Consider the following 26,865-nt stretch of genomic DNA (forward strand, 5'->3'; position numbering starts at 1 on the left):
CTTAAAACAAAAATTGTTTGATTTTTTTCTCAACAGTTCCAGAAGAATAACATTTTCTAATTTTTTTACATATTTCAGTTGCATAAATCATTTATATGATTTCCCTTAAAAAAAAAGGAGAAGTTCATATTTAAACCTGGCTTCCATGAGAAAAGGAAATTGCACTTCAAAGGTTTATTAGCAAATGAGACTGTTGTGATTCATTAATGTTTTAACAGTTTTGTCAGATAGTTTTTGCTGTATTTTCATTTTTTTGAAGTTTGGCTAATTTTGAGAAAAATTGACAACAAACACATACATTAACTCCAACAGCTACAGTGTCTACAATGTTTAGTAACTGCTTATGATTTCACCTGACCAAATTCCAATAATGTGTAACTCTTTGGTTGTAATTGTGAAACAGCAATAAACTTCATAATTAATCACCAGCAATAAATGTAACAAGTACACAAAAAATAATGATAATTATGAGGCAATAAATCTGATGCTTACTTTAATCATTAATGACAACAAAATAGCCAAGACTGAAAAGCAACAAGTCATTAATGACAACCAAATACCCAAGAATGAGAAGTAACAATATTTTTTTCACAACTGCTGCACAAAGTGTCCTCTTCCAGTGTGAATACACACAATGTACCACTGCATCAAGGAGCCTGCAAGTTTTCCAAAATTAAAGGTTTCGCTGATTTCATCAAAGCTAAAATTAATCTCACAAGAAGCTCTTCGACTGTGTCTGCTGGAGTTGCGTAGACAATTTTCTTGACATGCCCCCACAAATAAAAATCTGAAGAGATAAGATCTGATGAATGAGCTGGCCAGGGAACTGGACACCCCAGCCAAACCATCTCTGCAGATACCACACATCTCAATGCTCATGAAGCACAACAACAAAGTGTGGAGGTTCACCATCATGTTGGAACCACATAACTGATGGACCACCATAGGAACATCTAAATACAGTGGAAGGACATTCACAAAGAATGCTAAATAAGTCTGTCTGTTTAAAATGAGGAGAAAGTAGGTTGGAGTGCAGCAAACAGCTGCCTCCAGTACCTGCTACACTTATGCTGATATGAATTAAAACAGGTGCCATTCATCTTTTCATCATTCCAAATGTGGCTGTTTCATGAACTCAATAGACCTTCTTTGGTGGTAAATGCCTTGTCTGTCCACAACACCATCCTTTTGAATTTGGGTAGTCATCGTATACAGAGCAGAGACCTGGACTGTGATACAAAAGAAAACTTCCGAAATTTGAGAATGCATCTCTGAGACAGATTTTTGGGCCAATGAAGGACAGGGGCGACTGAAGGAAAAGCGAAAACCATGAACTGCAGGAGTTTACAAGTTGCTGACATAGTGGCTGTGATTAGAGAGAGAGGAGACAGAGGTAGTATGGGCATGTAATGCGGCGAGAAGACCAGATCACCAGGTAGGTGGTGGAAGAAGACATCAGAGGCAACAGACTGAGGAGAAGATTACGGCTGAGATGGATTGATGGGCTCAGAGAGGGCCAGAAACTGACTACAGTTTGTGTGGCCAATCTAGTAAGTGTTAGTAAGTAATGTATTAGTTTAAGCACCACATGGAATATTGATCAAGAAGAATAGCCACCTTCCTCCGAATCTTGCACTTTCTGTAGGTGGTATGAAAATAAGTTTTCATCCTGTAGGACATCTAATACTACAGTGTTCAAAATGTTTAGTGACTGACAATTACATTTTGCCACCTTTAGGTATTACATATAATTTAAGAAAATCAGATTAATTTTACTTACTCCCAAAGCATTACCAAGATCCCTGAAGCTGGCAGTATGATTTGCGACCACCATATGTAGAATGTTTTTTTCAAATGGAATGTTCTGCATGCAGCATTGTTGTCTAATGTCAACTTTGTTAATAACAGGTTTTCTGGTCTCCCTTAATCTTCTATGATCCACTACAGGAGTACTGCCACATGGAATAATGTGGTCTGGAAATCTTGTGTTGTAGATTACGTGGGACTCCTGTGCATTTTGACCCACAGTGCCGTATGTCTAATAGATATTGGTGTATCCATTGAATGAATACCAGTGCCACGTCTTATTACCACTACATTCACTATTGTGAGGTGTGAGTGTCAAGTCTATCTCCATCATCCTGTTGCACCTCTTTCACTATAAATTCACAGCTAAATGAACTATTCCAATAAAGATCGACTGTATAAATAAGATTTTCAAAGATGTTTGAATAACTAGCATATCTAGCATATACAATTCTGCTTCACAAATTGGTGCCATTAATGTCAGTTATTCTCATAGCATAGATAGTAGTACACGGTACTGCTCAGCCAATGGCTCAGGTTCAATCCATGCTACTGTCCTTTGCCCAGTTCTTATATCACTCTCTTGTTTGGTTTGAGAAAACTAAATGAAGAACACATGTGACAATACTGTCTCTGGAAAGCTGGTTGAATTTGCACTCCCAACAACCTGATAGGCTAACTTCAGTGTTGTTTAAATTGGAAACTGCACAACTTGTTGAATTTTTTTCTTGACAATTATGTCTCACCACAACCTACCTTGCAACACCCTTAGCTTTTCAGACTATTTCTCACCAACATTATATCCCCTATTACAAAAACACACAGACACACACACACACACACACACACACACACACACATTTTTCTTGATATGCTTTTCTGAGTATTTTAAAAGTATGAAGACAACATTTGTTGTACATCACTTCAACTGCAGTAAATGTTCAAACATACATCTCAAAACCTGTGGTTCTGATTTCATTCCATCATAGGCACCGGTATGGGGTACCAGTGGAGTTCTGAGAAACTGGTGTCTGGGGGAAGAATCCAGATGACATGTTTGGTAAAACAGACACTGAGGTCATGACTGTCACGTTGTAGAGTGTGCACTGCAACAGGATATTGTGTTGCCTGTATACACCCTCTGCCTTTGCCCATTCATCTTAAGTGATGACTCGGTGGTGGACATGCTGATGTAAAAGGCTGAACAGAGGTTACATAACAGCTGGTATATGACATGTATTGTTACACAGGTTGATCTCCCTTTGATGGTCTATATTTTTCCTGTTAAAAGGCTGGTATAGGTGGAGGTAGTAGTGTGTATAGGGCAAGTCTTATATTGCAGATAGTCACAGACATAGGAGCCATAGGATGGGAAGATGGCTGCTGAAGGAGCATACAGTCTGACAAGAATATTGCAGAGATTGGGAGGATGATGAAATGCTATTCTCAGTGTGGTGGGCAAAATGTCAAACAGAAAGGATCTCATTTCAGGGCATGTTTGTAGGAAGCTATAGCCATGTTGAGGTAGCTGATTAATACAGCACTAGTCACGATTATGGTTTTCTGTTTAAAACAGGGTTTTCATTTTGAATATTCTATCATATCTCCATCATGATAATAAAACAAGTATAAATATGTAGAGGCTAACTTCTTTTGTTCTGTATTTGACTGGTTTTTCACATGGAGGGGCACTGTTGAGTATCAGAAATCAGAAATTGAAAATATTTTAAATAATCATTTTTTAAATGTTGTGGAGAAAATAGGATCTAGATCTTCACTAGAAGAGGCAAGGCTACTAATAGAAGAGGCCATACCTGTCCAGTTTGAAACAACTGTAATTCCACCAACCTCTCCCTCTGAAATCAGTGAAATAATAAACGCACTGAAAAGTAAAAGCTCTTACGGAATTGATGGCATTTCCAGCAAGGTACTTAAAGCTTGTTCCCCACAGAAAAGTAGGATTCTCAGCCACGTATGTAATAGCTCTTTTGAGCAGGGTGTTTTCCCCGATAGACTGAAATATGCCATTGTAAAACCATTGCATAAAAAGGGGGATACAGCGGATGTCAACAACTACCGCCCAATCTCTCTTCTGACAACTCTATCAAAAATTTTTGAGAAAGTAATGTATTCAAGAGTAGCCTCCCATATTTGTAAAAATAAAGTACTAACAAAATTTCAGTTTGGTTTTCAGAAAGGCTTTTCAACAGAAAATGCTATATACGCTTTCACTGATCAAATATTAAATCCTCTGAATAACCGGACATCACCCATTGGTATTTTTTGTGATCTCTCAAAGGCCTTTGATTGTGTAAATCATGGAATTCTTTTAGATAAGCTAAATCATTATGGTTTGAGGGGGGCAGTTCACAAATGGTTTAATTCATACTTAATTGGAAGAATGCAGAAAGTTGAAATAAGTGGTTCATGTAATGTTAAAACAACAGCTGATTCCTCAAACTGGGGGGCTATGAAGTACGGGGTCCCACAGGGTTTGGTCTTAGGTCCTTTATTGTTCTTGATATACATTAATGACTTACCATTCCACATTGATGAAGATGCAAAGTTAGTTCTTTTTGCTGATGATACAAGTATAGTAGTAACATCCAAAAACCAAGAACTAAGTGATGTAATTGTAAATGATGTTTTTCACAAAATTATTAAGTTGGTCTCAGCAAACGGACTCTCTTTAAATTTTGATAAAACACAGTATATACAATTATGTACAGTAAATGGCACAACTCCAGTAATAAATATAGACTCTGAACAGAAGTCTGTAGCTAAGGTAGAATTTTCAAAATTTTTAGGTGTGTCCATTGATGAGAGGTTAAACTGGAAGCAACACATTGATGGTCTGCTGAAACGTCTGAGTTCAGCTACGTATGCTATTAGGGTTATTGCAAATTTTGGTGATACGAATCTCAGTAAATTAGCTTACTATGCCTACTTTCATTCACTGCTTTTGTATGGCATCATATTCTGGGGTAATTCATCGTTGAGTAGAAAAGTATTCATTGCTCAAAAACATGTAATCAGAATAATTGCTGGAGCCCACCCACAGTCATCCTGCAGACATCTATTTAAGGATCTAGGGATCCTCACAGTAACCCCAGAGTATATATATTCACTTATGAAATTTGTTGTTAATAATCCAACCCAGTTCAAAAGTAATAGCAGTGTGCATAGCTATAACACCAGGAGAAAGGATGATTTTCACTATGCAGGGTTAAATCTGACTTTGGCACAGAAAGGGGTAAATTATGCTGCCACAAAAGTCTTTGGTCACCTACCAAACAGCATCAAAAGCCTGACAGATAGCCAACTAACATTTAAAAATAAATTAAAAGAATTTCTAGATGACATTTCCTTCTACTCATTGGCTGAATTTTTAGATATAAATTAAGGGGGGGACACAACTTAAACATTAGTGTCATGCAATATTTTGTGTAATGTAATATCTTGTACAGATGTGTTGTTGTTGTTGTGGTCTTCAGCCCTGAGACTGGTTTGATGCAGCTCTCCATGCTACTCTATCTTGTGCAAGCTTCTTCATCTCCCAGTACCTACTGCAACCTACATCCTTCAGAATCTGCTTAGTGTATTCATCTCTTGGTCTCCCCCTACGATTTTTACCCTCCACGCTGCCCTCCAATACTAAATTGGTGATCCCTTGATGACTCAGAACATGTCCTACCAACCGATCCCTTCTTCTGGTCAAGTTGTGCCACAAACTTCTCTTCTCCCCAATCCTATTCAATACTTCCTCATTAGTTATGTGATCTACCCATCTAATTTTCAGCATTCTTCTGTAGCACCACATTTCGAAAGCTTCTATTCTCTTCTTGTCCAAACTATTTACCGTCCATGTTTCACTTCCATACATGGCTACACTCCATACAAATACTTTCAGAAATGACTTCCTGACACTTAAATCAATACTCGATGTTAACAAATTTCTCTTCTTCAGAAATGCTTTCCTTGCCATTGCCAGTCTACATTTTATATCCTCTCTACTTCGACCATCATCAGTTATTTTCCTCCCCAAATAGCAAAACTCCTTTACTACTTTAAGTGTCTCATTCCCTAATCTAATTCCCTCAGCATCACCCGACTTAATTCCACTACATTCCATTATCCTCGTTTTGCTTTTGTTGATGTTAATCTTATATCCTCCCTTCAAGATACCATCCATTCCGTTCAACTGCTCTTCCAAGTCCTTTGCTGTCTCTGACAGAATTACAATGTCATCGGCAAACCTCAAAGTTTTTATTTCTTCTCCATGGATTTTAATACCTACTCCAAAATTTTCTTTTGTTTCCTTTACTGCTTGCTCAATATACAGATTGAATAACATCGGGGAGAGGCTACAACCCTGTCTTACTCCCTTCCCCACCGCTGCTTCCCTTTCATGTCCCTCGACTCTTATAACTGCCATCTGGTTTCTGTACAAATTGTAAATAGCCTTTCGCTCCCTGTATTTTACCCCTGCCACCTTTAGAATTTGAAAGAGAGTATTCCAGTCAACATTGTCAAAAGCTTTCTCTAAGTCTACAAATGCTAGAAACGTAGGTTTGCCTTTCCTTAATCTTTCTTCTAAGATAAGTCGTAAGGTCAGTATTGCTTCACGTGTTCCAGTATTTCTACGGAATCCAAATTGATCTTCCCCGAGGTTGGCTTCTACTAGTTTTTCCATTCGTCTGTAAAGAATTCGTGTTAGTATTTTGCAGCTGTGGCTTATTAAACTGATAGTTCGGTAATTTTCACATCTGTCAACACCTGCTTTCTTTGGGATTGGAATTATTATATTCTTCTTGAAGTCTGAGGGTATTTCACCTGTCTCGTACATCTTGCTCACCAGATGGTAGATATCTTTTATTAATCTGACACGTTCCACATCATTACAAAGTGTCATATTCATGATCTATGGAACAAGTATTAATCTAATCTAATCTCTAATCTATCCACAATGACACTGGTGTGCCATTCCCTAAGACTGTTCCATTTGAATAGGCCTCATTCCTTCAGCTGTCTGTGTAACAACCAGTTTGCTGTAGTTTACAATACACTGTGTGCATCTAGCAGGGTGGTTGTGTACCTGATCACATTGGTAGGTTGGATCATAAGTTTGTAGCATTTAGTTTTGCTTCTTGGTATTCCAGTTGCTGTAGGTTTATATATTGATTGTCATTTTTATTGGTTGTTCACTGTTGCTGTTTCAATTTACATAATGTCATTATGTCATTTAGAGACAGTGAGTGAAGCTGTGAATGCTAGAAACTGGAGTACCAAGTGGAGAAATCGGAAAATTTCTGACATGTTCTTCTGTTTATGAGTTCAGCATAAGGGTGACAACAGTGGAAGCTGCCAGAAACATTTGTGCCATGTATGGGGATAATGCCATTGAGCGCCAAAATCACAAAAATCAGCGGGGCCATATGAGCATCACTGCTTGTTCTTCATCAGTTGGTTTGTGACAACACCAATTATTCATATCCTTTATCATTACTGGTGATTAAAAATTGTTTGTATCCTTTATCATTACTGGTGACGAAAAATTGTCTTTAAGCTAACATAAGGCAAGGAAAGAAATGGTTAAGCACAAACAAGGTCGCAACTCCCCATACAAAGACCAGTGTGCATCCACAGAAGATAATGTTATGCATCTGATGGAACAACGACAGTGTGATGCACTACAAATTGCTTCCCCAAGGTGTAACTATCACCACTGACATTTGTTGTCAACAACTGAGATGTGGACACAATCCATGAACAATAAGGAAGACTGTGTGAAGTGATGCTGTTCTACAATAATGCCTGCCTGCCTTCTGCTAGAATGACAAAACATGCTATACTGGAATTTGTTAGGGAAGTCTTGTGCCTTTAGATTTTCACTTTTTTCAGCTCTCTATTGAAAAACCTTAAAAGAACTTCCTTTCAGGATGAAAATGTGCTCCAAATATGGCTTGACAAATTCTTCACCTAAAAACCATGTTATTTCAGTAGTTTCAGAATCAAAGAGTTATCCCAGTATTGGCAGACTTTTGTAAACAGGGAAGTAAAATGAATTATTGATGACTGAAGTCTCTGTTTTATGTGTATTTGTTGTGTTTATCAAACTTGTGGAAAAATGCCGGAAAAATGCCACGAATTTATGCACAGTCCTAATTCCTCACAATGGCAGATGGATATTGAAATATATGCTGCAATTGTAGCTTTTTTCATCTGGATGGCTGCTCTAGTATGACAACAGCAACAAAGGTTAGTGTAACCCAGTCACAATAGTTTATAAATTGTAGTGGTTCATGGAAACTGATGCCAATTCAAGTGTTTCACAATCTGGAAGGCCCTGAATGACAACATACAAGGAAGAACAGTTCACATGTGTACAGAGTAAACATCAGACGACTCGTTCTGCACATTTGCGGGTGGTTCCAATCTCTGTCTCTACAGTGAAATGTCTTCTTTGTGAACAGAGTTTAAAGGGGTAGGTAGCACACAAAAAACCTTTATTAGACAAGCAAGATAAGCTGAAATAGTTGCAGTGCACACAGAAAAAAAAAATTGGAGTGTGCAGCAATGGTCCAAGGTGTTATTCATATACAAATATAAGTCTGAAGTGTTTGTAAGCAATCATTGAATGTTTGTTCATTGACTTTGTGGGGAACTTACATAGAGTCAGTGTGTGATACTAACGGTGAAGCGTAATGGCTTTGGTGTGGTGGCGTTTTGCAGGTGATAAAGTCAGTGATCTAATGAGAATTAATGGAACATTAGAGAAGGAAGTTATCACAGGATACTGATCAACAGTGCAGTTTCATTTGGCAAGAGACTTATTGTTCATGTGTTTGTTCTGCAGCAGGGCAATGATCCAAAACATGCTTCTAAATTGTGCAGATGGTATTACAATAGAAAAGAGAAATGTGGGGAACTGGAGAATATGATTTGGCCATGCCAGTCACCAGACTTAAATCCCATTGAACTTTTATGATATGAATTTGACAGGAAGATCAGGAAACAGAGGTCATTTCATGCTGAACATCCCTGGCATAATTTACAGATGTGTTGGACTATAATATCTGCAAAAATATTATAAAATCATATATCCAGAAGACCAAGAGTTTGTGCAACTGTTCTGAGAACAAAGGGTGGACTTTGAAGTGGCAAAATCTAAACCCTATTTTGTTGTAGTTAATGACAGAGAGAGAAAATATTTATTTTAGTGATCTCTTTCGCTTGTATGATATGTTTGTACATTGAATTAAAGTATATAGTTTTATCATTGGTGAGTGAAAACTTCCCAGAACCCATGTCTTTTCCCTGCTCTTTCCCTGTCAGCCCCACCCCCCCTCCCCCCTCCACACGTACACACACTATCCACATCTTCTACCACGATTTGAGAAAATTTAAGTGAAAATTAATCTGCTTAATTTTTCTTATGCAACTTTGTACATTTTCTTACAAAATAAACTTTGTGTATTTGTTAATGGAAAGGTTATTCTTTGTCCAGGTTTTAGTTTATGAGACCCTAAGGTTGTACCGTGACAGACTGACACCACGATTTGAGAAAATTTAAGTGAAAATTAATCTGCTTAATTTTTCTTATGCAACTTTGTACATTTTCTTACAAAATAAACTTTGTGTATTTGTTAATGGAAAGGTTATTCTTTGTCCAGGTTTTAGTTTATGAGACCCTAAGGTTGTACCGTGACAGACTGACATCAGATAATGACAGAAAACAATTGGATTCCATTGTCAACAAGGTTCTGCAAACTGACTGGAATCGTGAATTAATGGTGGAAAGAATTTCAGGTAAATGCGCATGTACATGCAACATAAATGTAAGTAATAAAATAATATAAACTAATGAAAAATGAATTTAAGGAGTTATATCTGAATATAAAACAGTCTAATAATTTTAAGATGAAATTTTACCACTCCAAAAATTATCTTCATTTATTGTTCCTTTTACATAAACAACATATAGAGGCTAACCTTATATCAAAATACAGATTTTTGTTTTTTAATGCAAAAACTGTACTGAGTCTGTTGTGGTACAATTAGGGGATTTCCTTTTTTTTCACATGTTATGCTAGATATCCTCTAGAGGGGGTACCATGTTTCCCACGAGTCTTATGAGCAGCATACAAAAGTCATCAGAGATGTGGAACTAGTAGAGAATATTACTTTTTTTTTATTTCAGAATCTTGGATACAGCAGCTTGCATTGTACTTTTTCCACAAACAATTGTCAAAAATTGTAGGTGTATTCAGATCACATACCCAGGCAGCACTTCCCAACCTAAAAACTATACCAGATTGGCGTCCACCGGCAAAAGACCTCATAAACGCCTCCACATGCTGTCAGCTCTGCAGGTCATGTGACCACAACTCTAGTCAAAACTCCATCTGTGGCCAATCACATTTGGTCGCAAACAGTCATTTATATTTAAATCATATTCATTAAAATTATTTATCACAAAATTTAAAATATTCTTTCATTCATAATTGTTATAAAATTCACCATTGTTTGTTTTTAGGTCATTACATTGCTGCAATCCACACACACTAGTTTTATAACCCAAGTAGAGCTTTCATTTTGACTCTGCATGATTCAAATGTTATTTTTGTTTTTATACCAATTTCTAACTTTCTATTCAAAACATACAGTCAAATCTTATATGGATCAAAGTAGAACTTTAAGGACCAACTGTATAAACATCTCTGACTGGAGACCAAATTTGACATTAGATTGAAATTGAACTATGTTCAGGACTCAACTTGATTGTATAACACTGAACTTGGATCCACCAAAGCAGGTTCAAATTTCATCTTAGCTAGCATGTAACATGCTTGACAACACGGCTAAATTCAGCTATTGATACAGTTATCACGCTTCGACTGCAGATGTTTATTGTCACTGTGGCCAACAAGGTAAAGGCATAGAGAGAAGTTGCTGTTGACTTTGATTCTCTTGTAAGGCTGATACCTTTTCGACAGCTCTGCAAGCTGTCACTATGTCTGCTTTAAACAGTTCACCAAACACTATTTGAAAGATTCCAGTGGCATAAAATCTGAAGGTTAACAGCAACATGCAAATTGCTATCAGTGGTTGGTTTCTTGTGCTTGGTTTCATCAGACAGTCTCTGAGCCTTGGTTGCAACTGCTCTGCTGTTGTTTCTCCTGAGCCTTAGTTGCAACTGCTCTACAGTACTTTTCTCCAAACAAAACTTCAACTTAAATGTCTTGTTATTTAACTCCAAGAGTGGGTTCACCCTTTCAAGGACCATGCATGGAGCTCTTTGGGTCTCATCATCATTGTCCTCCTTGGACACATCTGAATGCTCAGATATTTGTGAAGTAAATGAAAGGAAACAATGTAATTCACATCATGTAGAGTTGTTGCACACAGACTTTTGCCCAACAGCATTCCAGAACACTTGTAAAATGGGGAGTATGGTATGGTTTCAATGGTATGGAATAGCATGGTAATACTGTTGTAATTATCTTTACGATCAATAAGCAGAATAAGTAGTAACAAATAGAAAAAAAAGGTCACGAATTGATGTGGGTTTGAACATGTGATCTTCTGCAATGCATTCCGCAATGCAGCCTCTGAGCCACCAAAATTAATGAAACAGACTTATGTGGTTGGTTTCCTTAAAAATACTTGCTTATGTTCTATTTATCAACACACATGGAATTGTCACAGCAGTTTAATAACGTGTTCAGTAGTCAAAAATTTAATATGAATGGCACAGTTACTGCTAATCAAGCCGAAAAAGAACATATATAAGTGATGTTGAATCGTCATTGGCTGCTGTCCCATACTTAACTGTTCACTGCAAGTATTTCTTATTTTCCTTTCTTATTCTGCTGCTAAGTGCCTATAAAATGCCATTGAACTAATCACATAAATTATGAATTGTCTCTTAAGAGCTGTTACGAGATTGATTATTAAGGACATATGTAGCTGATAAGTTCCTTAACCCAACCTTAACCCAAAAAAAGTATTTAGAGCATCAACGACATGGAAATGTCATAGTCACATATTTACTTGCACTTTTTTGTGTTAATAACAACTTTTTTTTATATTTTTCCAATTGGTATCTGCTAGAAACAAAAACGACGAATTGTGGTGCCACTACACTATAAACTGGTGATTAGAGCAGAACCTGATTTTGAACTCTGAATTTTCGCAGTCAAATATGATATGATTTCATGGCAATATGACCTAGGCTTAACATTTATACAATGCAGATTTCCAGGTTAGGCTTGATCTAAGTGTTCTGGCCTGTTGATGGTCGAACCTGAGACTCCAGATGGCCGAGCTGAAGCCGGGACCCACCGCGCCGTATTTCATCACTCTTGTTCCATAAAATCGTTAATGAGTTCGTTTTACATTCACACTGTTTAACTACTTCAGAATGTAACTCACGTGCTAGAGTAGATGGTGTTGATTGTAACTTCAGTATTTTGTTATTTATTTCTAACTTGTGTACACAAGGAGTGCTAATGTGCTGATCAAGTATCTGATTCGTAAAACTGTAACTCGATCTTTAATTCATATTTTTGATACTTTAATTGTTCAAACAAATTTGCGTTACTGGTATCTAGTTTAGTACTCAGTATCTCACCTTGAGCCTTCAAATCAACTTTTAAATCTGCCCTTAAATCTGCCTTTAGTTGGTTGCCAAATTGCTCACCCCAGATTTGTAAAAAATTATTTTAAACCTTGCTGTCTGCTTCTACCTAATATAGGCATTTGTCAACAACAATAATAAAACTATGATTAATTTTAGTCAGTTATAAACAGTCATAGTGTGTTAATAGCTTATTTACACACAACCAAAATGAAAAACTTCAATAAAGAAATCTGCTTCTCTTTGCTCACAAAACACACCACCTGCACAATCAACAACAAATCAGCTTGAATTTAATAGAGCTCACAAAACGAAGGTTGCGTAACTCACTGTTTTGTAAACTGAGTTGCTACAGGTGAACGTGTTGTTGGATTATTGTTGCTGTATGTTGATGGGCCACAGATGTGACTGCTTTCTACTGAAGGTCATCACTGTAGAGGACTGATGATGAGTGGGAGTCCTTAGTAGCTGCCATCAATGGTCTTTCATTTCATGTACTTATTAAATGTTCTTCGTTGTAGGTGTTGTCAATTGATTTAAAAACTGTTCATTGACCACTCAGTGCTACTCAATTGTCTTGACATACAGTGCTGGTAAGGGCTTTTGCTCTGCTGTAATCTTAGCTGTTGGCCCCTGTGCTAAGGACCACAACAATATACACTCCTGGAAATGGAAAAAAGAACACATTGACACCGGTGTGTCAGACCCACCATACTTGCTCCGGACACTGCGAGAGGGCTGTACAAGCAATGATCACACGCACGGCACAGCGGACACACCAGGAACCGCGGTGTTGGCCGTCGAATGGCGCTAGCTGCGCAGCATTTGTGCACCGCCGCCGTCAGTGTCAGCCAGTTTACCGTGGCATACGGAGCTCCATCGCAGTCTTTAACACTGGTAGCATGCCGCGACAGCGTGGACGTGAACCGTATGTGCAGTTGACAGACTTTGAGCGAGGGCATATAGTGGGCATGCGGGAGGCCGGGTGGACGTACCGCCGAATTGCTCAACACGTGGGGCGTGAGGTCTCCACAGTACATCGATGTTGTCGCCAGTGGTCGGCGGAAGGTGCACGTGCCCATCGACCTGGGACCGGACCGCAGCGACGCACGGATGCACGCCAAGGCCGTAGGATCCTACGCAGTGCCGTAGGGGACCGCACCGCCACTTCCCAGCAAATTAGGGACACTGTTGCTCCTGGGGTATCGGCGAGGACCATTCGCAACCGTCTCCATGAAGCTGGGCTATGGTCCCGCACACCGTTAGGCCGTCTTCCGCTCACGCCCCAACATCGTGCAGCCCGCCTCCAGTGGTGTCGCGACAGGCGTGAATGGAGGGACGAATGGAGACGTGTCGTCTTCAGCGATGAGAGTCGCTTCTGCCTTGGTGCCAATGATGGTCGTATGCGTGTTTGGCGCCGTGCAGGTGAGCGCCACAATCAGGACTGCATATGACCGAGGCACACAGGGCCAACACCCGGCATCATGGTGTGGGGAGCGATCTCCTACACTGGCTGTACACCACTGGTGATCGTCGAGGGGACACTGAATAGTGCACGGTACATCCAAACCGTCATCGAACCCATCGTTCTACCATTCCTAGACCGGCAAGGGAATTTGCTGTTCCAACAGGACAATGCACGTCTGCATGTATCCCGTGCCACCCAACGTGCTCTAGAAGGTGTAAGTCAACTACTCTGGCCAGCAAGATCTTCGGATCTGTCCCCCATTGAGCATGTTTGGGACTGGATGAAGCGTCGTCTCACGCGGTCTGCACGTCCAGCACGAACGCTGGTCCAACTGAGGTGCCAGGTGGAAATGGCATGGCAAGCCGTTCCACAGGACTACATCCAGCATCTCTATGATCTTCTCCATGGGAGAATAGCAGCCTGCATTGCTGCGAAAGGTGGATATACACTGTACTAGTGCCGACATTGTGCATGCTCTGTTGCCTGTGTCTATGTGCCTGTGGTTCTGTCAGTGTGATCATGTGATGTATCTGACCCCAGGAATGTGTCAATAAAGTTTCCCCTTCCTGGGACAATGAATTCATGGTGTTCTTATTTCAATTTCCAGGAGTGTATGTTACTAAGATTTTTCTTCAAAATTAATTGTTTCTTCTTAATTCATATTTGCTTTATTCTTCTCTTGCCAATTGCATTGCTTTCCATGCATAGATGTATTCTGGGTCCTGTCACAGTCAGCAGAATGATGTCTTCCCTCATGTAAAATGTGTATGCACTCAGATAAAAATTTATGATAGTCATTATTTTTTAATATTGTGTGGCTGTTTCTTGATCTAACCTTGCAGGGAAACTGTGTCTTTTCTTTGTATGCAGACTCCATCTCCTCTGCAACTTCTTCTCTGCTGGAAACTGAGAAATGTTTGCAAATCCAGATTACTACTAAATAAACATTTCTCCAGAAACCTTCATATAGTAATTCTTCATTTACATAAGGAAACAATTCATAACCATTCATGCTAATACATACATTCTGTATGCCATGAATGACAGATTGCCAGAATCTTAATGACACTACAGCTTTCTCTCTTTTATCCAATATGTAATACTGATTGTCACATTATTTGTTACTCTATGGCACACAACATAAACTGCAATGAGATTTCATGGAATATATCTCTGAAACAGCAGGTAATACAATGCATGATAAAGCAGATGTCATCGTCCCACCTTGCAGAAATGCTGCATCCTTCCACACCACAGTGCATGCACAAACAAGATGAAAATCTCAAACAGAATACAAGTCTAAGTAGCCCCAGAAGAAGGTCGCTGCAACTGTGGTTGAAACATTGTTTTCTCCAGCAGTAGTTTTATACAATATGATGTAGTACTATACCCAGAAAACTTTTATGTCGACTGACTGACTGCAGAACTCTACGCAGTTACATAAGCATAAATTCGTTATGCAAAATATTTTTTTTTTCAATGTGGCAATCACCGTTCATCAATGCTATAGACATTGGGCAACACATTACTTTACTAAAGTGATTTCTTCCACCATATCTTATTAGTACATGTGTGCCATTCACAAATGTTCCAGTTCTTAGAAAATCCTTTAAATTTGTTGGAAGATCATTTATGTAGGTTAAGAACTGGAGCATTACTGAATCTTGCAGGTCTCCATCTTTTTGTTGCCATTGTGGGCCACTCCTCACTGTTAAAAATGTAATTCTTGATGTGTGCAAGAGCCATAAAATTCTACCAGTGATGAGTAAAGACATTTCAGTGGTAGAGACCATGGACGTCATAGGTTTAATGGCTTACCCACAACTGGTGATAAATATGCCACATGACTACTGGCTACAGAACATGGCTGTCTGGGTGTGACTTAAATTCCTTGGGCTAATGTATGACTGTTTGTTAAAAACTTTGCTCATAGATGTCTCTGGGCCAAGCTGTATATGTCTGCTTTAGGTCCCAATGTGGTAGTGACCAGTCCGTCCACCACACTGGTGATTTTACATTCTTGAGGGCAGACACATAATGCAAGTAAAAGACTATTAAATATAAAAGATCAAGGGAGTCACAGTTATGATGTATGCTACACTCCAGATTTATGTTTTATGTAACTGGTGTATTCAGAAAGATATAGCTTCCTACTGAATGGTGGCCCTTAATGAAATAAAATGTAAGTTCATCTGGGAAGAATGTCCCATTTACAGTTTAACTAACAACACACAAGTGATGGTAGTCTCCATTTGATATGCTCAAATTACTAAATGCATATATACACCAGTTCTTCTAATCCCATGCTCAGATACATAAACTAAAGTCTGCATATAATAATGGTCTCAAGCTCCAACATCTAAAGTCACAATCACAAGTCTCTATTCAGAACCTCTATCACTTGGGTCCACTCCCAATCAGGAAAATCACAAGTCTCTGTTAGTTGTACCTGAACATCTGCTCTCATATCAGAAAAATCGTAATCAGCCCTCTTTCTCTGATGATTGTAACATAACACTTTTCCAGCAGCTCCCCAAAGTACATCTGCCACTACCACATCCACTGATGCCAGCAAACTTTTGCCGATGGGACCTCATATAGGTCCACACCATTTAGATGCATTTCTTACAACACATTTGATGCAGTTAGAAGGGAATGAAAACGAACTAGAAATGTAAATGTAAATGGAATTGGACCACCATTCCTACACTAATAATTGTACAATTAATTTACATCTGTTACATGAAGCATTATTTGATACCATGTCTACTGACACTGATAACTATTCCTTTAAACATAAATATGTAATTTACATAGACAAGAATGGGTGTTTATTGCAGTTTCATTCAAAAATCATTGAAGATGTTAATATGATAAATTAATTTGATGTGTTAATAACTATGTTCCACGACAGTTATAAGTGTAAATATGGAGTACTGTCTGATATGACACACTTAATGTAGACACTTATTATCATAGTGTATTTAATAATAATGTAATATGCATTGCTTCTTGTGGTAATGGCTACTGTGCAGTGCCATTATCTGATATTACGTCTAACTTGCAAGCCAGCCATGTTTGTTATTTATAGTGTGTAAACATTTATGGTGTAGAGTGGAGTTATGCTTGTAATTACAGTAGGTGCTTGTGTACAGAGGATTGTATTTCCTGTACTCACATATAGCCCTTAAGCTTACTGCATCAGTATTCCTTGTTTCATTTTAAGTTGTTAGAGTGTTTGTTCTGTTCAGAGTCTAGATATTACCAAATAACTCTTAGCTTCAGACATCTGCAGCTGTTAGTGACCCTCCTGGATTTTACCTGTTGGCGCTTACTACTTAAGACCAGACACTCAATCCTGCCAATTCATCCTTTGCCCATAGGCCCTCATCATGCCTACCTTGACATAACACGTTACCATTTGCCCAGCCTCCATTCATACACACACAACATAATAAACAGTCTTCTATGATAATTTCACACTGGACACATTTCATAAAAGAGAGCCATCCCTGGTGTAGTTCAACAGCTTAAACTAATGGTTATGCACCTTTACTGTTCCAGCCTTTCAAAAGTACTCCTCACTGACTGTCTGTTATTGTTCACACTTCTAAGTGTTCCTGCAGCTGTGGAACCTTACCTGGTTTCTTCATCTTTAATAAATAACTCTTAAGTGGCAGCCTGAGGCTTCCTCTCCAGCCTTGTTATGTTACACGGGATACTATGAAAATATACTGTAATTCTAAAAGTGTCTTTTATTCACATAAATTACAGCATAGAGAACTGCGATTATGCCTTAATACTTACCTTTATCATGTATAACTTAAAAATATGACGCCTTGGAAAGATCCAGAATATTACAGCAAGATAATTTTTCTCTTTATCTCTGTGAGGACTATTTCTCTGACATAAAATATGACCCACCTTTGAAAGTTAAACTCAGAGACAATTAACAGATAATTACTGCTCACAAAAATGAATTATTGTTCTACTGGAGTCCCATCTGCCTTTTTTTAATACTGACACTGCTGCTAGTTGAATACAGATATTTAATTCCCTGGCCACCCATCTTTGATCTGACATTCTTTAAATCTATCAGTAACATTCCACTGTGGATATAATATTTGGCCTTTTATTAAAAAGTTAAATGGCAAAGTCATCAGATTTATCATTACAAGATCGACTTTATGAAGATCTATCATTCATCTATGAACTCACTGTACTTCTACTATTATTACAATTTTGTGAGAAGGGTAGACTGCTACTCACCATATAGAGAAGATATTGAGTTAGACACAGGCACAGCAAAAACATTGCTATACATTTGAGCTTTCAGCAAAAAGGCCTTTTTCTAAAGTAGGAAACATGCACAAATTCAGACAAGCACAGCTCACACTCACATGACCACTGCCTCTGCTCACTGAAGGTCTTCTGGCCAAAAACTAAAATGTATAGCAATCTTTTTGTTGTGCCTGTGCAACTCAATGCCGTCTCTCTGTGGTGAGTAGCAATCTACCCTTTCCTAATATTCTCATTATCCCATCCTGAACTTTCCATTCTTTGATTTTGTACTATTATTAATTACAGTAACTGTAGATTATGCCCTTAGTTATGTATTAGTTATGGTATTGCTTATACAAAGTGAAATATACTTCACAGGCACTTCGCTTCAATGATTTTCTCTTAGCAACTAAACATTAACTGCTTATTTACTCTTCACAGTTACAGCCAATTACCTGGAGAGATAAACTGGCCTTAAAATCAACATGTTTGTGCATATAATAATTTTTACTACTTGTTTAAAAAAGATAATAATAAAAGAGAGAGAGAGAGAAAGGGAAGATAGTACATGTCACCACTACTAAATGACTATAGGCCCTTTAATCAGTTATTGAACTATAAACACTAATGTTTGTGATGCTGCTTCTAGGAGTACTGTCAGGAAGACCATCATTTCTTTACAAAATTAATATATCTGAATTATTGAAGGTAGCGTTATGATTCTTAATCCACCCTGAACTGCTTGGTCAACAGCCATTACTATGAGGGTATACAAAAAAGAAATGCCTCCAAATTCTTTGTGTGGAAACTCTTAAAGCTCTTTAAATAGTACAAACATTATTAACATTCTATGTCTTTATTCTTCATGTCTACATATTTGCAACCCTTTGCCACTAGAGGAGTGCAGTTGTAGTGCCTCGAGAATTTCAGGGTAAATTTTAGGAACATTCGTATTTCACCATCTCAAACACATGATATTTTAAGGATGAGTGTGTGAGAGTGGAAATGTGTCTACTGCGCAATGATTTATGTGTGTGTGCAGGACGGGTGTGTGTTACGGGAAGACTAAAGTTGTGGCGGTCTATCGGCACTGACAAGTGGCAGCCATACATGCCTTGGAAGCCATATGTCCAGTACAAGGAGTAATCAAGGGCTACTCTTTGGCAGTGAAATAGTGTTGATGACTGTTGGGAACAAACAAAATATGTTTTATGTAGAGACTCATATACTTTGTTGTTTGACTTGCTAGGAGCAAGAACTGTTTTGACAGGGGTTATTAAAACCAAAAGAGACTGTAATGATATACGTTAAGTTCTAAGGTTTTCCAGATGGGATTGATTTGCGAGACTTCAAAGCGCATGAGAAACTTGTATAGTTGTTTTATTGTGAAGAAGAAAAATATAGCAAAGTTGATATGAAAGTATTCTGAGAGTAAGAAATCATTTCAAAGGTAGAAAAGTAGTTCAGTATCATTTCACTAACCAGCATGAAATCTTCAGAGAAGAAGCATTGTGAAGATTTATGCAGCCATCTGTCCTGAGAAGAAGATTGGCTGCACACAATACGTAAATCACCTGTGAGAGACATGTGAGTCTTGCACCCCAGTACCACACAGTCTCCAGCCACCAGGAAAATATTAGACAGTATGGTAGTGTGTAATGTAACTATTTCTGTGTGTGAGAAAGAGTGTGCTGTAATCAAATTTCACATTGGAAGAGTTTGTCCACACATGGAGCATCCTCTCCTTCAGTTTGGCACAACATCTGCAACAATCCGAAATCTTAGGTTCTCTGTTATTGACCATTCTCCATAAAGTACCTTATCTGAGAAGTGGAGAAGACCTTGGCTGTGGCTGTCAAGCATCCAGGGTGCAACCATCTTCGAGTGGCTTATTCAGGTGCCATTAATGCCTGTCACTTATGTTCTGAGGCCATCCTCGGGTCATTTAGGTGGCTGGTGGAAGTGGTGAAGGCTGCTGGCCTCATGTTAGGGGGTGCAAACAGAGCTTGCAATTTGCAGTATTGTACCCACAGTAGAACTGGGGCCTTTGGTACAGAACTTTGTTGAGGTCTCAAACCAAAGGCTTCATCAGGTCTGTGATGGTCTTGGCAACAGGTTTCTGGACCTGTGTTATTGGATGGCAAATTGGGGGACTCCCCTTGATAGGTCAAGGGTGCAGTATACAAAAGAAGCAGCTACTCAGATAGCAGAATACTTGTGGAGTGCATGTGAATTTTGTTTACACTAGGCAGTGGTCTGAGCTACTCTGATGAACTGTCACTGGAAGACACACAGATAATAAAATGAGACCACATTCAGGGTGTTGACATTTTGAATGTCAAAATTTAATTAGTAAATTTTCGAGGTATGCAAAACAAAGTTCCTGAATTTAACACCCTCCAGAGAATTTCTCATGCTCAAACTGTTTTTGGGACCAAGAGCTGGCTGAAATCCAAAATAGAAAGCTCAGAGATATTTAGTGATTCATGGAACATATATCAGAAAGATTGGTTAGATACCATGGGAAGGATAGTTTCATTGCAGCTGAGAAAAGTATTGCCTCTATTGGTGTTAGATTTGAATTCTACAGTGAAGTTACTTGGTCACATATAAAAAAGTTTGTAATTGGAGGTAACTTTAACCTACCAAGTATGGACTGTGACATCCATGGATTTGTTGTGGGGGGTACGGCCAATCTTGTGAATTACTTTGAACATGTTTACCAAGAACTGTCTTGAGCAGCTAATTAGACAGCCCACAAACAATGGAAATATTTTACATCTTCTAGCTACAAAAATGCCTGACCTTATTGACAGCATGAGTATAGAGGCAGGGATTAGTGACCACAATGTCACCATACTGACTACATTTACTAATGTTAATAAATCAATGAAGAAGACCAGTAGAGCATTTCTGCTAGAAAGACCAGTTAAGCTATTGTTAGCATCCCACTAGTCAGTGAACTGACATAATTTAATCCCAGTGTGATAGATGTAAAGGAATTAAGGGCAAAGTTTAAATAGATTGTAAATTCTGCTCTGGAAAGTATGTGCTGAGTAAATGGATTAAGGATGGGAAAAGTCTGCCATGATTTAAGAACAAAATTAATAGAATGCTGAGGAAGGAAAGGCTGTTGCACTCTTGCTTTAAAAGTGAGTGCACAAATGACGACAACAAAAGTTAATAGAAGTTTGTATGATTGTATAAAGATAAGTGCATGATGCATTCAACAATTTGCATACCTTAGCAAAAGATCTTGCTGAGAACCATGCATGAAACCAGTAAGTGGCTCTAAGGCTTCTGTCCAGTCACTCATTGACCAGCGTGGTGCGGCAGTAGAAGACAGCAAAAGGAAAGCTGATGTTTTAAATTTCACATTTAAGAAATTGTTCACACAGGACAATCATTTAAACATACCATCTTCTGACCACATAGACTCCAATATGGACAACACAGCTGCACGCATCCATAGTAGAGAGAAACTACTGAACGAGTTGAAAGCAGATGAGTCACCAGGTCCATATGCAATCCCTGTTTGATTTTACAAAGAGTACTCTAAGCCTTGGCCCCTTACGTACCTTTCATTTATTGTGTATCTCTTTGTCTGTCACAAAGTCCCAAGTGACTGGAAGAAAGTTCAGATTACTCCTGTATATAAGAAGGGTAAAAGAATTGACTTGCAAATTACAGACCAATATCCATAACATCAGTTTGCTGCAAAATTCTTGAACATATTTCCAGTTTGAATATAATAAATTTCCTTTTAGACAGAAAAGCTTCTGTCCATGAATTAGCACGGCTTTAGAAAGCATCGCTGATGCGAAACTCAAATTGTCTTTTTCTCACACAATTTCCTGTGAACAGTGGATGAAGGGCATCAGGCACATTCCATATCCCTAAATTTATAAAAGACATTTGACATGGCGCCAGACTATTAACACAGGTACAAGCACATGGAATAGGTTCCCAGATACGTGAGTGGCTTGAAGAGTCCTGAACTAACACAACCCAGTATGTTGTCCTAGATCCCAAGTGTTCATAAGAGGCCAAAGTATCATCAGGAGTGCCCCCAGGGAAGTGCGATAGGACTGTAGTTACTTTCTATACACATAAATGATATGGTGGACAGGGTGAACAATAATCTGCAGCTGTTTGCAGATGATGTTGTGTGTTGAGGAGGGTGTCATCATTGAGTGACTTTAGGAGGATACAAGATGACTTAGACAACATTTCTAGTTGCTGTGAAGAATGGCAGCTAGCTCTAAATATAGAAACATGTAAATCAATGCAGATGAGTAGGAAAACCAAACCTGTCATGTTTGATTACAGGATTAGTAGTGTGCTGCCTGACACAGTTGTGTCTATTAAATTTCTAAGTCTAACATTGCAAAGCGATATGAAGTGAAATGAGCATGGAAGGATTGTAGTAGAGAAGCCAAATGGTCGACTTTGATTTATTGGGAGAGTTTTGGTAAAGGGAAGATCATCTGCAAAGGAGACAATGTATAAAACACTTCTGTTATCTATTCTTGAATACTGCTTAAGTGTTTAAGATCTGCAGCAGGTCAGTTAGCAAGACATCGAAGCAATTCAGAGGCGGACTGCTAGATTTATTACTAGTAGGTTTGAATAACACATCAATATTATGCAGATTCTTCAGAAACCAAATGGCAGTCCAGAGGGAAGGCAACATTTTTTTTTTCGAAGAATTCTGTTGAGAAGGTTTACAGACTTAGCATTTGAAGCTGACTGTAGAATGATTCTACTGCCGCCAGTGTACATCTGGAGTAAGGACCATGAAGATATGAGATGAGAAATTAGGGCTCATACATTGTTTTTCCACCAAGCAAACATGTAAGTGTAAAAGGTGTAGCTATACATACAATTCTGACTTGGCTGCATCCAAATTTCATCTGTTTCCAAAATGTAATGAACACTTTTGATAATTTTGCTTTGATGATAATGCAGTGGTGAGGTTGTGGCTCCATCAACAAAGTCAAACATCCTATAATGATAGTGTCAACAAACTGGTCTCTTGTTGAGATAAAAGTGTTCATCGACAGGGTTGAAATAAATTTATAGACATGAGGAATAAAGATGTAGAGTATTAATAATGTTTTTTTTTTTTTTTTATTTAAAATGCTTTAAGAGTTTTCACATAAAAATTTCAGAGGTGTTACTTTTCAGTATTCCCTCCTATTTTATAGTTTTTCTTGTAAATTTCTTCTTATGTTGCCACATTTGAGACAATGGTAACCTGTTTAATGCACAGCCCCTATAAATGAATAGCAGTTTTGTATTTTAAATAAAGACTGAGAAAGTTTATAGACAACCTTTTATGGGGATAATTACAGGCATTCATACAACAGTTACATGAATTTTATGAAATCAGATGTTACTGTTAACTGTGTATCTTGCATTCTTTTCCAGACACATTTTATGTAACTGCGGCATCTGTAAATATTGCGTCATCCATTTCATCAAAATCTCATCTAGGAAAACCACTAGGAAAAATTGGAACAGAAGACTGGGCTGCAGTAGTTCAGAGTGGTATCAGCATTTTAGGTATGTACACTTCATTTATTATCCGATTATGTTTGCTTGGATGATACTTTAATATCATAAATACATGCGAGTTGAAAAGGAATGCTTAAGAGATGCTGAAATGTAAACAGGGGTAAGAGGACTTCCAGGCATAATATCAAAGGACATAATGCTTAACCTTAACCTTTTGGAAACGGAAAATAGTTTCTGCATGGGAAATTGAGTTCGTAGGGAAATGGAAATCATAGTGAAAAAGAGTATCGATATAGACAGAAGGAAATTCACCCCAAATCCTTTGAAAGGGCTGGCAGTCATAATTGGATCAGAATAGTGAAGGCCTAACAGTTGAACATGAAAGGGAGCAATATAATCAGTTTACCACTACCCATGTTCGCAATATGGCTGTGATAGCTACAATTATGTGATTCCATAGTGCTTATATTTACATGCAGGCTTGTTTATGTGCATTTTTGAGTTAGCTTTTTAATATCATAATACCCTTAGCACTTTCCTGCATATCTTAACTGCTAGTGTCATGTATTGTATTGCTTAAATTAAACATTACATAGAGGGAAACAAAGAAAACAAATTGTAACCATTCACTTTAGTTGTTAAAAAATGACGTAATTCCTCCAGCTGTATTCAGGTGTTGAGTTTCAATGTTGTTACAACATGATCTTCAGGCCCTAAATACAACATACCATACATAAACAACCAATGCAACAACAGTAATTTATGAGTTATTATGCAAAAAAATTCTATTATACCCATATTACCTAATGGATAATTTTAATGAAACTAATTACATTTTTGGTCATTTCCGTTAAAATGCCATCACTCTGGACATTAGACATTTACATGGTATCACTAAATACAAATGAAGCTGTATATGCACAATCGTTTTATTGTAGGTTAATATCAGGTATTAAAAAATGGGAGCATATAAAAGCTTAAGCGACAAGCCGTTATTGTAATGGATAATAATATAGGCATGGATCATTGTAAATAATTACTTTTTTTTTTAAAAAATAATGAACTATAGAAAGGAGAACATACGCATTGCCAATCAGACATATGTTAGGTAAACTTCATTGTAGAAAGGAGAACATACGCATTGCCAATCAGACATATGTTAGGTAAACTTCATTGTTTACTAGTAGTGAACGGTGGGCAAGGTAGGTTGTTTTGCATTATAACTCATAAATTACTGTTCTTGCGTTGGTTGTTTATGTATGGTATGTTGTATTTAGGGCCTGAAGATTTTATTGTAACAACATCAAAACTAGTTGCCAATAAAACCAATAACTTAATACAGCTGAAGGAATTACATCATTTTTTAACATATATTATACCAGCTGACATCCCAAGAGAGTCTTGGAGGGAGAGAAGAAGATGGACAAACAGAGAGGGGGAAGAAGAAGATGGACACAGGGGGAGAAGGATATGGACAGGGAGAGGGGAGAGGAGGAGATTGATAGAGAGAGGTGAAGGAGTAGATGCACAGAGAGAGGAGGAAGAAGGTGATGGAAAAAGAGATGGAGAGGAGAAGATAGAATTAGAGGGTGAAGGGAGGAGATGAACTGAGGGGGAAGGAACATATGACAGAGGGTGAATTTACAAATATTTGGATTGAACAGAAAACCTCAGAAATGACTTACAAGCTTTTGGGGCTTACAGTCAAGTTTCTAGCTGTCTTTGCTAGGTGTCAAGCACAGGCCTTGTTTCCTCACTGTTTCGATCATAAAATGTGAGTGGCACACACTATATGCCATCTTAGCAGTTGTTTCATATTGCCAGTGTACAGAAATTCAAAATTAACAGAAAGGCAATGTCAGAAATTTCAAATGCTGCAAGTAAAATAATACTCTTCATAGATAAGTGCATGTTGAAGATATTTTTTGGGTTCCGTATCTCATTCGATAAGAATGGAACACTTATAGATTCGCTTTATTGTCCCTCTGTCTGCCTGTCTGTCCAACTATTAAAAACCTTTGCTCTCAGGAATGTTGAAATCTATGCCACACACTAAAGTGTACGGTCCCTCATTGATGTAAAAAATTAAAGTTTCTAAGTCAGTGCAGTTAAAAATTACAGCAATTTATGTCACATAGTTTGATATAACCTCACTCACCAATACCTGTAGGGGACTCCCCTTGGCCTAGTATCATGAAACTAGGCAAGAAGAAAAAGTTTCACAGTAGAAGTAAAACAAAAAATCTTAAAGTTGTTAATTTGTAATTATACAACTAGAAAAAAATTTTTTTTCATTATTTATCAGACTGTTTATCTATCAGTTGGAAGACCCATATTCTTCAGGCATGAGTAGACATTTAAAGTTGAAATTTATATCACATGCTATTGTGTACAATCCCTTGGCAGTGTAAAAAGTTAAGCTTCTAAGTCAATGCAGTCAAAAGATATGCTCATTAATATCACATATTTTGATACCCGCAAACTCACTTATTAAACTCTGTAAGGTACTTGCCATTGACCTAGAACCATGATTTTTTGGCAGGAAGCTAGGTTTCATAGTACAAGGAAAAAACCAGGACATTGTTAATTTGTAATATATCAAAATAAAACTGTCCTTTTGTCATTTGTTATCTAACTTCAAACTTAAAATTAAAATATTCTCTAATGTCTTGAGATTCCCAGGACAGATATCTTGCCAGTATCAATGCCAATAACAGGGAAAAATCATTGAGATTCTTGAGTCGTGGTATCAGTGAACTGTCTATATTCCTAATTAATCTTATACAGAACCTTCAAAGTGGGAATCCTACTCACAACTGGCCATCTTCTTGTCAATGATTTTCTTTTACAGAGTTTACTTATGTATAACATCTTTACATTTTGGTTTACTTTCTCTGTTGGTTTTGTTTTTCTGTTGGCTGTTTCGTTCTTTAATGATATTGGGTAACAATTGCTAAGCTATCATGCAGCATTTACTATTATCAGTTTGTTGGAGGTCAAATAGAAAACAAAGAAATCTGTGTTCAACTTATAACCAAGAAAACTAAATAAGCTGTGAAGATATCATGAAAATATAAAATAATAAATTGCCTACGAACCTAAAAATTTGTAAGCCATCAAGTTTGCCGAGAGGGAACACACACTCAGAAATATT

General features: G+C 37.8%; 1 protein-coding gene across 1 annotated transcript in view; it reads left to right on the forward strand.

The window, feature by feature from the left end:
• The window catches only part of LOC126161972 (cytoplasmic dynein 2 heavy chain 1), a 778,966-nt gene that overhangs the window by 467,753 nt on the left and 284,348 nt on the right, over positions 1 to 26,865 (forward strand). Inside the window, 2 exon segments of the mRNA XM_049918163.1 lie at positions 9,480 to 9,615; positions 23,625 to 23,759. Coding sequence (XP_049774120.1) covers positions 9,480 to 9,615; positions 23,625 to 23,759 — 271 coding nt within the window.

This window comes from Schistocerca cancellata, chromosome 2 (assembly GCF_023864275.1).
Source record: "Schistocerca cancellata isolate TAMUIC-IGC-003103 chromosome 2, iqSchCanc2.1, whole genome shotgun sequence".
Classification (NCBI taxonomy): domain Eukaryota; kingdom Metazoa; phylum Arthropoda; class Insecta; order Orthoptera; family Acrididae; genus Schistocerca; species Schistocerca cancellata.